General features: G+C 30.9%; 2 protein-coding genes across 2 annotated transcripts in view; one reads left to right on the forward strand and one right to left on the reverse strand.

The window, feature by feature from the left end:
- LOC109597142 (serine/threonine-protein kinase 32B) overlaps positions 1–7,512 on the forward strand; it is a 77,027-nt gene extending 69,515 nt beyond the window's left edge. Inside the window, exons 3-8 of the mRNA XM_020012773.2 lie at positions 5,606–5,661; positions 5,741–5,906; positions 6,080–6,439; positions 6,494–6,765; positions 6,823–6,960; positions 7,016–7,512. Coding sequence (XP_019868332.2) covers positions 5,606–5,661; positions 5,741–5,906; positions 6,080–6,439; positions 6,494–6,765; positions 6,823–6,960; positions 7,016–7,447 — 1,424 coding nt within the window. The 3' untranslated portion in view covers positions 7,448–7,512. The remainder of the gene's footprint in view (positions 1–5,605; positions 5,662–5,740; positions 5,907–6,079; positions 6,440–6,493; positions 6,766–6,822; positions 6,961–7,015) is intronic.
- A 39-nt stretch (positions 7,513–7,551) lies between these two features.
- LOC109597126 (interferon-related developmental regulator 2) lies at positions 7,552–9,391 on the reverse strand. The gene is made up of 4 exons (XM_020012758.2): positions 9,320–9,391; positions 8,957–9,125; positions 8,502–8,896; positions 7,552–8,442 (listed from the first exon to the last, which is right to left on the reverse strand). Exons 2-4 carry the CDS (start codon positions 8,970–8,972, stop codon positions 7,657–7,659), a joined length of 1,197 nt encoding a protein of 398 aa, XP_019868317.2. The 5' UTR covers positions 8,973–9,125; positions 9,320–9,391; the 3' UTR covers positions 7,552–7,656.
- Between the last annotated feature and the right edge of the window lie 2,581 nt (positions 9,392–11,972).

Genomic DNA, 11,972 nt, shown 5'->3' on the forward strand with positions numbered 1-11,972 from the left:
GTTTGCTTATCTCAATTTTAAAAATCATTAAATTATTAACGACGACGTCGTCATAAGAATTGTCATTTTTTTAAGTAAAGTAACACTAACCGGGAATATGATTGTTGTTTAAATATTTTACTAAGTTACATTAAATAACGTCAAAGTTTATTCTTATTTAATGTTGTAAGAAAAATATTTTTTTTAATTTATTTGTAAAACTTCCAAATTTTATTCAATATTAATGACAGAAACAGAAATTATGACAAATCAAATGGTACAATTAACAAATTTTATAGAAAACATTACCAAGATTGACGTTTAAGTCCGAAAAATATACATTTTACACTTATTCATGTGAACAGCATACAAATTTTTAAAAATATTAATAAAAATTTTGGTATACCTATCAATGTCAAAATTTATTGAATATGATTGTTGCTTAAATATTCTATGAAGCTGTTATAACATGAATTTAACACATAATAATATAACAGTTGATTGCATATAACGATGTCGAGGACAACAACAACACGGTTTATAAACTCCACAATTTGTATGAACCTCAATGAAACATAATGGTCCAGCCAACATGAATAAATTACAAGCGAAACTAATTTGCCATTAAACAATATTATGTTGGTTGTAAACAAATTGTATCAACAAGTTTATTTATTCATAGTGGTAAAATGGCGTGTGTGTATGACATAACGAACGACACAAAATATTGACCTGTTTGATAAATTCAATTAAAACTATATTATGCATGTATTCACGTGCCAGTGTGACATTCATTCAGCTGTGCTGTTAAACTTGCTGCAAAACGCCCTTTCAGAAATTCCCCATGTGCATAAACTATTTAATTTATGTTTTATGAAATCGTAACATTTCTTGTTTAGCACGTACATATGTGACTACAATTTACGTGTGTTTATGTATTTGAGAAATTACATTTTGTTCGTTCAATTCCGGGTTTAATTCCGGGTTTTATTATTCAATTTCGATGTTAATTTAAAGAAAATAAACAAATATTTGAATATTAATTGAATTATACCAGTTGTTTAAAAAACAAATAGTGAAATATTAATTAAAATCTCGTAAACACTTCGTTCCACCTTCCGAATAAATAATTCAACAACTTTCGTTCTTGGGAGACACGGTCGTGCTGTTTGCACTTAAAAAAATGTTGACCGGGCTGAAAAGAAACGCATAAATGTTTTAAATTTCCTCCCTTTATTGCCGTTTCGTTATTCATGAGCGGTGTTGAATATTATTTTACATAAATTTACGCCCCGCACGCTCGCAAACTCCCGGGAGTAATAACAGCGGCTCCTTTTATCTAACATCCGAACCGGATTGGATTTTCGGGGGGGCCGACTTTGAGGCCGATATAAAATTGCAACGAGATCGTTTAATTTTTTTTTTTTTACGTTGTTTTAACATCATACCGACGAAGTTTCAACAAGTCCGGCTGAAAAACTAGTCCGGGGGACGGTTGTTTTGAATATTAATGCGGGATCCGGAGTTTATTGACTAATCCACTTAGCCAAGTTACACGGGGAAAAAAATCGTCCACCTCGTGTTCCAATATCGGGCTTAACGGCCGTAATGTTTTTGCCCTGTTCTATGTAAATCTTGTACATTTTGCGGGTATAGTAAATCTTACTACGGCACTAGCGGTAAGCCGCGATTAGATCTGGACATGAAAATGCATATATCAAAGTTGTGCAAATAATTTTTGTGCGGAAAATAGGATTGTAACGCTCGCGTGTCCTAAATAAACAAAACGGCAACATTCCGAGGTTTGTTTTCACGTGCTTGGGGCTGTTTCCGGGGAGTTCAGCAGGTTTTTTCGAATTAATCACACAATATCGGATCCAATTTGCGTTTGCTGACAGACAAATTCAATTCAATTTCGAGTCTTATACCGCTGATGGTTATTTCCAATTGTAATAAAATTACTATTTGCACTTCGTCATTTGTAAAATTTCCAATTTTTAAACATTAATGATAAATCGGATGGTACAATTTACATTATTCTGTTTTGTCTAGTTGGTATACATTTAATTAAAAAATTACATTGTGCATTTAGTCATTTGTAAAAGTTCCAACTTTTAAGCAGGATTAAAAAAAAGTTTTTAAGTCGAATTATATAAAATACATTGTTCTATTTTGTTCAGATTAAATATAAAATGTTAAAGTTCATCCTAATTATAGATTTTAAGAAAATTATAATAATTTATCACTTAAAAAACTTCCAATTTTACTACAATATTAATATGAATACTATTTTATTTTCTCTTGTCATTATACATATTTAATAATTTCAGAGGAAGTAAAAAAATGCATTTGCATTATTCTATTTTGTCTTGTTATTGTACAAAACATTATCAAAGTCGACACTTAATTTAGAAAAATACTTATTTTTTACATTTTGTGTAGAACATTCAAATTTTTAACAATGTTGATTAAAATTTTTCTATTTTGTCCTATTCTTACATTAAACAATGTCAAAGTTTATCATTGTTTTAGGATGTAAAAAAATTCTTATTGTAATTCGTCATTTGTAAAACTTCCAAATTTTATACAATATTAATAAGAATTTCAGAGAAAACAAAAATTATGACAAATCAAATGATCCTATTTACATTATTCAGTCTTGTTTTTATACAAAATATTGCAAAGGTTGATGCTTAATTTAGAAAAATATACATGTTGCACTTCTTCATGTGTAAACCTAGTAATTAAATTACATTATTTTATTTTGTCCCACTCTTACATTAAACAATGTCAAAGTTTATCCTTATTTTAGATTAAAAAAAAATATTTATTATATTTCGTCGTTTGTAAAACTTCCAAATTTTATACAATATTAATAAGAATTTCAGAGGAAATATAAACAGAAATTATGGCAAGTTGAATCAAATGTACAATTTACATTATTCTGTTTTGTTTTGTTTCATACAAAACATTGCCATGGCAAGTTGAGTGATATAATTTACATAATTCTGTTTTGTTTTGTTATTATACAAAACATTACTAAGATTGATGTTTAATTTAGAAAAATATACATTTTACACGTCTGTATGTGTAAAATTGTTAACAATATTAATAAAAATTTTGGTAAATCTAATGAATTAAATTGAATTATTTTATTTGGTTCAATTCTAACATTAAACAATGTCAAAGTTGATCATCATTTTAGATTTTAAGAAAAAATACTTATTGTAATTCGTCATTTGTAAAACTTACAAATTTTATACAATATTAATAAGAATTTCAGAGGAAATGTAAACAGAAATTATGACAAATCAAATGGTACAATTTACATTATTCTGTTTTGTCCTGTTTTATACAAAACATTGCCAAGCTCGATGCTTAATTTAGAAAAATATATATTTTGTACTTCTTCACGCGTAAAACTTTCAAACTTTTAACAATATTAATAAAAATTTTAGTAAATCTAATGGATTAAATTAGATTATTTTATTTTGTCCCAATCTTACATTAAACAATGACAAAATTGATACTTATTTTAGATTGTAAGAAACGATACTTATTGGAATTCGTCATTTATAAAACTTCCAAATTTTATACAATATTATTTAGAATTTCAAACCGAAATTATGACAAGTTGAGTGGTACAATTTACATGATTCTGTTTTGTCTTATTATACAAAACATTGCCAAGGTTGATGTTTAATTTAAAAAAAGTATACTTTTTGCACATCTTCATGTGCAAAATTTTTAACAATATTAATAAAAATTTAAGTAATGGATTAAATCACACTATTCTATTTTATCCAATTCTTACATTAAAAATGTCAAAGTTTATTATTCTATTTTGTCCTGTTTTTATACAAAAACATTGCCAAGGTCGATGCTTAATTTAGAAAAATATACATTTTGCACTTATTCACGCGTAAAACTTTCAAACTTTTAACAATATTAATAAAAAGTTTATTTTGTCCCATTCTTACATTAAATAATGTCAAAGTTGATTCTTATTTTAGATTGTAAAAAAAAATACTTATTGTAATTTGTCATTTATAAAACCAAATTTTATACAATATTAATTAGAATTTCAGAGGGAATATAAAAAGAAATTATGACAATGGATAGATCTTAATCTAAAGTTTTAAATTACATTATTCTATTTTATCGCGTTCTTAGATTATACAATGTCGAAGTTTATCCTTATTTTAGTTTGTAAGAAAAATACTTGTTGTAATTCAACATTTGTAAAACAAATTTTATATAATATTAATGAGAATTTCAGACGAAATATAAACTGAAATTATGGCAAGTTGAATGGTGCAATTTGCTTTATTCCATTTTGTCATGTTATTATACAAAATATTGGCAAAGTTAACGCTTAATCTAAAAATATAGACATTTTTCACATCTTCATCTTCAAATTTTTAAGTCTAATGGATTAAAATTACATTATTCTATTTTGTCCCATTTTTATATTAAACAATGTCAAAGTTGATCCTTATTTTAGATTGTAAGAAAAAATACTTATTATAATTCGACATTAGTAAAAATTACAAATTTTTTGGGAATCCAGGAAGAATTAGAATTATTTATTTTTACTTTTTTAATGATTTTTCAGGAAATTAGTATTAGTAAAAAAATAAAAATCAATAAAGTTATTAATCTATATAATTTAATCAGTATGAATTTAATCGTATGGATTTTAATTGTATGGAAATTTGATTGTACGGATTTTGATCGTATGGAAAATGATCGTATAGATTTTGATCATATGGAAAATAATCATATGGATTTTGATCGTACGGTCTTTCATCGTATGGAAGTATGGCTCATTAGTATTTACTACTCATACGGGAAATTTTCTTCGAAACTAAATTTCTTCCAATTTTACTTTCACAAGAAATTTATTTCACAATAATTTACACATGAAATTTTTTTAATTAAAAATTTTTTGGTTATAAAAGTGTAATAAACAGCTTGTTTTATTTATAAACTGTAAATTTTAATTTTTAATTGCCGTGCGTGTACCAACAAAACAAACACACTGATAAAATTCCAATGTTTGTTTTTACGTGCCCGGACGGCTTCCGGTGCGTTTACCAATTTTTGAATTGATCGCACAATATCGAATACAATTTTTGTTTGCTCGTAGGCAAATTCAATTTAGTATCTTGTACCTTTGTAATGTTACTCCGTATTACCTTGTGACAGTGTTATCGATTGGTACTGCTAAAACAGATTTCAAAATTTACATCAAGTGCTTATAATTATAACTTTGACAAAGTTACGATTTAGTTCCACTGCCAAAGCAAAGCATTTAAATCAGATATCGATCCTCATTTCAAATTCAAGGCATCTTAATTTATTTGTATGAATGTTGGAATGTTTTAGACGTATAGTAAAATAATTGAACTTTAAAACGCTTTATTTGAATACTGTATACTGTGCACAAGTTTTTAGTTTTTTATAATTATTTATTCTTAGTACAAATATGTTACTAAACTATTACTTTTTACAAGTAATTTCAATAAAGCTGTAACAAAAGTTCAACATAAAAGTACACATTTTAATCGAAAAGTTTCCTGCTCCCTTATTTCGTAAACTTTCAATGTTTTTCTCATTTTTCCAGTAAATTTCGACCACTTCCAAATCCTGCGAGCCATCGGGAAGGGCAGCTTCGGCAAAGTGAGTGAAACTTAAACAATGCAAACAACCCGCCTCGTTAAACGAACTACCGAACAGATTAATAAACTTTTTCCTGCAGGTATGCATCGTACAAAAGAAGGACACGAAGCAAATGTTCGCGATGAAGTACATGAACAAACACCAGTGCATGGAACGGGACGCCCTAAAGAACGTACTCAAAGAGGTCGAGATCCTGACAAAGCTCGAACACCCATTCTTAGTCAATATCTGGTTCTCCTTCCAAGGTAAATTGAACGAACTGAATTGTTGGTTTGTTATTTTTTATGTTCTGCCGTGCTGCGTTTATTCAATTGTCTCGGGGTAGGGAGGCGCTGATTCGGCCGTTTCTTTATTGCGTTTTCCCCGGACAAATCAAATTATTTTACGAATTGTGTTTACCGAGAGCGTTTCGTTACAGATGAGGAGGACTTTTTCATGGTCACCGATTTATTATTAGGCGGAGACTTGCGATTTCACATACAGCAAGAGGTGCACTTCACGGAGGAATCGGTCAAGTTGATGATATGTGAATTGGCTTTGGCACTTGATTATCTGCAAAGCAAACACATCATCCACAGGGACATTAAACCGGACAACATTCTGATGGATGAAGAGGGACACTTTCACATAACCGACTTCAACATTGCTACCGTACTTGAGGAGGGCCAGCTAGCCACCTCGATGTCCGGAACAAAACCCTACATTGCTCCTGAGATATTTGATTGCGCCGTTGATTTGTGCGTCGGTTATTCGTATGCTGTAGACTGGTGGTCTTTAGGTAACTTAACCTTTTGATTTCTCATATTAGACAACTAAAACTGATTGTTTTTAGGAGTTGTGGCGTATGAAATTTTGGCAAGAGCAAGACCCTTTGACATACATTCAAACACAAGCATCCAAGACGTCAGAATTTTGTTCCAACTTGGCTATGACTTTCCGAAAAAGTGGAGCGATGAAATAACTGATCTGTTGTCGAAATTGCTGTCCATTAGTCCAGGTTTGAGGATATCAACTCTACAAGAGTTGAAACAAGTCAAGTGCCTTCAAAAATTTGACATGGATATGGTGTTCCAAAGAATGTATAAACCAGATTTCGTTCCTCCAGTAAAACACCATAATAACCGTAATTGTTTTGTTACTAATTTAACTCTAATTTTGCAGAAAGACCACTTGAACTGTGATCCAACGTTTGAGCTTGAAGAGATGATCATTGAAACCAAACCTTTGCACAAGAAAAAGAAAAGGTTGGCAAAACAAAGATCACTAAGAGAGATACAAGGATCTTTAAGCATTGACATGGTAAAATTTTATACATCTACAACTTAAAATACTAATCTTTTCTGTTTTCAACTAGGATGGAGAGTCACCAATGACAATGAAGACGTCATTCATCCCCGAATTCATAATCTACAATCGCTATCAAGAGCTGGAACGTCGCGAAAGGGAGCGTAAAGAAGAGGCCTGGGAATCAGAACTGGAAATGGCAATGAACTCTTCTGATCCCTTAAAAAGTTCGTCCTCCTCCTCCATCAACAAAACCACGGAAGAAAAAACTACCAGGAGTCGCATTGCAAGACATGCCAAGAAATGTGGCGTTCTAAAGGTGAACCTGATGAAAAACTCGCAGGAGGATATTGAGGAGGAGGAGTGGGAGGGTTGTTCCCAAGCACGAATTGGATACTTAAGTTTGCCTGATAAGGAGACCTTTAGGAAGGTCGAAGAGGATGTTAAGCTACAGAACATAGAGTACATAGATAGGACGCCGTCTCCAGTTGATCGGCCCTGAAATTTTGTGCAATTTTTCATACACAATTTCTGACCAATCTGATTTAATAAACTATTTTTTATAAAGTTTGTGTTTTATTTACAAGACATTAAAAGCAATTGTTTAAATAGAAACGTTTTATTAAAATAAACAATTCAAATTACAAGTAACTAACATATAAAATAATTATAATTAATAAAAATAGACAAACAAACAAAATAAATATTAATTTAAAATTCTGACATTTTATTTTTTCTATCACTAGCTCTGGATTTAGTCCTGGCTTTAAAACTGGCAGCGTTCTTGTACTTTCTATCCAACTTCTCTATCAGTTGCTGCTCCTCACTGACAATCTCTTCTTTAGCCACATCGGCAATTTCCAAAACCTCCCTAATCAACTCATTCACGGCCAAATGACTAGTTATTCCAGGACCTAAAACTTTGCACAACTCTCCGTACATCTTCTGCTTGACCAACGTATCCATCACGTACTCCTCCTTTCCAAATTTCATGGACAATTCCGAAACTTCATTGTCCTCCACCAGCTTTAAAATATCTCTGAACTCTGCACGCTGTTGCTTCTTATCTTTCTTCCCCATATGTTTGGTGCACTCCTTGCCAAATTCACGGAGAGTTTCTGCAACGATATAAGCAAGTTCCTCCTGGAAATCACTGTCCTCGAGCCTTCCCATCTCGAAGACGATCGCCAAGGCTTCTCCAGCAGCCAGCCGCACTTCCAAGCTTCCTATTTCTAACAGCTCGAAAATTTGTTCCAAATTAGTCAACGTTTTAGACTTGATCAAGTGACTTATGTTGTCTGTTGGCATGAGAGTGAACAATAATGACCAGGAGGTGAGTGCGGCTGCACAAAGACTTTCGGCCACGTCGCTTTTTGCCGCTGCCACATCCATTTTGGCGCAACTGACGAAGATGGACGACAGCTGCTGCATTAGTAGTATGATGTCGCCGATTTCTGCGTTTGTTAAGAAGTTTATGTAGCCCAAGACACTGCAACACTACAAATAAACACAATTGCATTAATAAAGAAACACACAAACAATATCAAATGACTTACTTTAGTTTTGAGGGCAGTCTCAGAATATTTGTCGTTAAGAACAGTCCACAAAACTGGTGACAGCTTCTTGCAAATTTCCTCACGATCTTCACTAAGGCTCAACTGGGTAAACAAATGAGCGGCCAGATCTGCGGCCAAAATAGCTTCGGCTTCGCCGCTCTTCTTTTTCAACGACTTCTCGATGACGTCGGTCATTGTGAAGATGTGACTCTTTACGAAATCTGGCTCGTAGTTTTCTATTAAAATTTTGGAAAGATTTTTGAAGGCGTTGGTGCGGATTTTAGACGATTTATGCGTAAGTTGGTCCACCGATTCGTTTAGTTTGTCTTCGATTATTTGATCCGTTTCGACCTCGTTTTCATTGTGGAGTAGGGATTCTTCATCCTGGGTTTTTTCTGAAACATGTACAGTAGATTAATTAGAATGAATATAAAATAATATAATTTTGTACTTACTTTTAAAATATTTCATCCTGAAATACCAATAAATTTATTTCTGAAGAAACGAATAGCTTTGAATCCTTGAGCAGAATTAGTTGCTGATGGAAGTGGTGAAATTAGGCTTGACACTGGAGTGCTATTCTTATCATTTTGGAACAGGTAATTTTTGGATTTATAGATTTACCTAAAAATTATAATTCAATAATCAGTCCCCAAACTTTATTATATTTTACATCTACCAAGAGGTAGTAAAACTCAATTGTAACTTGTAAAGTAGTGAAATTAATTAGTTACTTCAAATTTATTTACATACAAGGTACATTGTAGGTGTAATTCTAATATTTAAATGAATATAATAAAATAAATAATAGTTCTTACAGGCACCACAACATATTCTTTTCTTACACGTAGCAAACATTTACATTTTGTGTGCATAAATCTTAAAAAAACATAAATGAATATGCAACTACCATTTCACTTATTCATTGTTTATATTATGAATGAGAATCACATTTTTTTTTATTTTTAACTTGCATATTTGTTATACCTTATTATATTAAATAAGGACATTAATTATTTTTAATGGAAACAAATTTATATTCTACTCATCACAAAAAAAAACATTAATTTTTAATATTTTTAAATTCTTTAATTGTCACTGATATATTTATATAGTTACTATCTTCTAAATTAAGTATAAATTATACTTTAACAATTTGTTTTATAATATTTATACAAAATATAAAATATTAGATATAGTTGATACAAAAAATGGCAGAATTACTGCTTGAATGTTGAGCACCAATTTTGGTGTAACCCATTTGGGTTACGAAGTATATTTTGCAACTTACGTTCCAAAACCATTTCTGAAAAGCCCCTTCATATACAAAATGACATTCGATAAAAAAGAAATTGCCTGGTGAAATTTAAGACTCCGTGATAATTTCTTTAATAAAGCCATGCTCAATGGGAGTAGAGTGGTCAAAGATTTCTTCGAAATACTTTCAGTAGAAAGTGCTTTTATGGATATTGTTAACAGTTTGTAAATGAAGGATAGGTACAAGATTAGTTTTGATATGAAAATGAACTTTAATGTGTTAAATTTTCATAACTCATATCAAGGGGGCCTCTGGTCATTACTTTTGATTTATGGAAGTATTTTTGCTATTGACAATTTGTTTTAATACATTATTTTGTCTAAATTTATGGTCACCAATACATAATTGGTCGAAATATTTTTACAATTATTAAATTATTTGTATTAATATTTAAATGATGAAGAGTTTAAATTGATGAAGTCTCTTGGAAACCTTAAGAGTCCTTGGGGTTTTAAACCTCTTGACCAAATATTTTACCATTTCTAAAATGTAAATCCCAATGTTGCCAAGTTTTCAGTTTTGAGGTATCCAATGTTTTTAATTGAATCCATGACATTCAATGATTTTTAACAGCTTGGAGTTGGGCAAAGAGTTCATCTGTGTGCTTAGAAATAACTTCCAAAGCATCTTTATTGCTATAATGTAATTGACAATGAGAAAAATAAAATCTGTTATTGAAAATAATTTACTTATCGATGACGTTTGAGTAAACGGTTGTGTCGGAAGAATCAGAAATGCTTCTAAAATGTTTTGGCAGCTCCAAAAAGCGTTTCAACTGTTGGTCGTACTGCTTCTTGAGATTGGTTTTATCAGGAGAGAAAATCATCTCTCCATTTGTATAGACTAAATCCATATAAATTTCAGACAAATACAAGTGAACTGTGTCCAGGCTTTTCAGGTATTGTCTTTCAAGTGTTTTACTCAGAGTCTTGTCCAAATCGTTTTTCCACAGCTGCATGTTTTTAAATCCCTTGTCTTCCACTTAACTGACAATGTTTCTAATAATTCTTGTTTTGTTCTTCCATTTACTGTAGTCTTTTATCACATCCACATCTGTCAATTTGTTTATCTGCATTTAATAAAAATATTTATAAACAATGGTGAAAATTAGTGATTACCTTTTCCAAAATTTGATTATGGTACATAGTAACAAGGTTGTTTTCTTTAGACAATTTCTCTACAGCTTTTTTAAATAAGAAACATACTTTTCTACTGATAGTTCATCACCCCAAGACACAACTTCTTGTACCAATTAGGACAACTCCAAGGCACTCGTGAGCATCAAAGGCTTTAACGAAGAAATCATTCGATCTCCAATCGTGTTATGAAAGTTGGCGATCTTAAACAACTCATATTAGATAAGAGATGTCACAATAAAATAGTTTTCCTTGTTCTAAAATCCGGGCATGCTTCATAAACTTCCTGGCGTGGTCCGAAGTCTCTTTTATACGACTGGGCATGTGAAAGCCCATCGTTCTAAGTTGTCGCACTTCGTTTATCAAAGTGACAAACCTTGAAGACTTTTATGTACTTTTGCTAAGAAAACTGCACCACCGGGTCGGACTCCCTCAAATTTAAAGTACTGTTTATATATTATATTAATTAATAAAACTAAACTAACTTCTAAAATGTAAGTTGATTTCTAACAGGTTAAAGTTGAGCAAATAGTTCTGTGCATCTTTGTGCTTAAAAATAATTTCCTATACATCTTTACTTCTATAATATAATTAACAATAAGAAAAATAATATCTATTTTTGGTAAGGATTTCGATGAGGTTTGAGTAAACAATACTATCAGAAGAATTAAAAGTGCTTCTAAAATGCTTTGGCAGCTGTAAAAACAACTCCAACTGTTGAGAGAGACCAGCATCTCTTCATGCTCTTCTGTGTTCGCAGTTTGTTTTGTCAAAGTAGGAATTGAAACAACGAAGGTTTGAATTTTGTCCTGCTGATTCTTTCAACCAGTAATTAGTGGTTTCGTTGGAAAGTCATGAGTCTCACTATAATACAATTTGTTCTAATGAGTTTTTAGGTCAAATTGATCAGTACAATGTGAGTCAAAATATTTCTACAATTACTAATTTGAATTAATATTTATATATTTAAAATTATAATATGTATTTTTAAAACATTTAAATTTATAAATAGAATTA

The sequence above is a fragment of the Aethina tumida genome, chromosome 5 (assembly GCF_024364675.1).
Source record: "Aethina tumida isolate Nest 87 chromosome 5, icAetTumi1.1, whole genome shotgun sequence".
NCBI classification, from domain to species: Eukaryota; Metazoa; Arthropoda; class Insecta; order Coleoptera; family Nitidulidae; genus Aethina; species Aethina tumida.

What these genes read in the sequence shown, in the direction of transcription:
- LOC109597126 (XM_020012758.2), bottom strand. An exon ending in AGACTGCCCTCAAAACTAAA is followed by an intron (nt 8,443 to 8,501) that starts GTAAGTCATTTG and finishes GTTTATTTGTAG; the next exon opens with TGTTGCAGTGTCTTGGGCTA.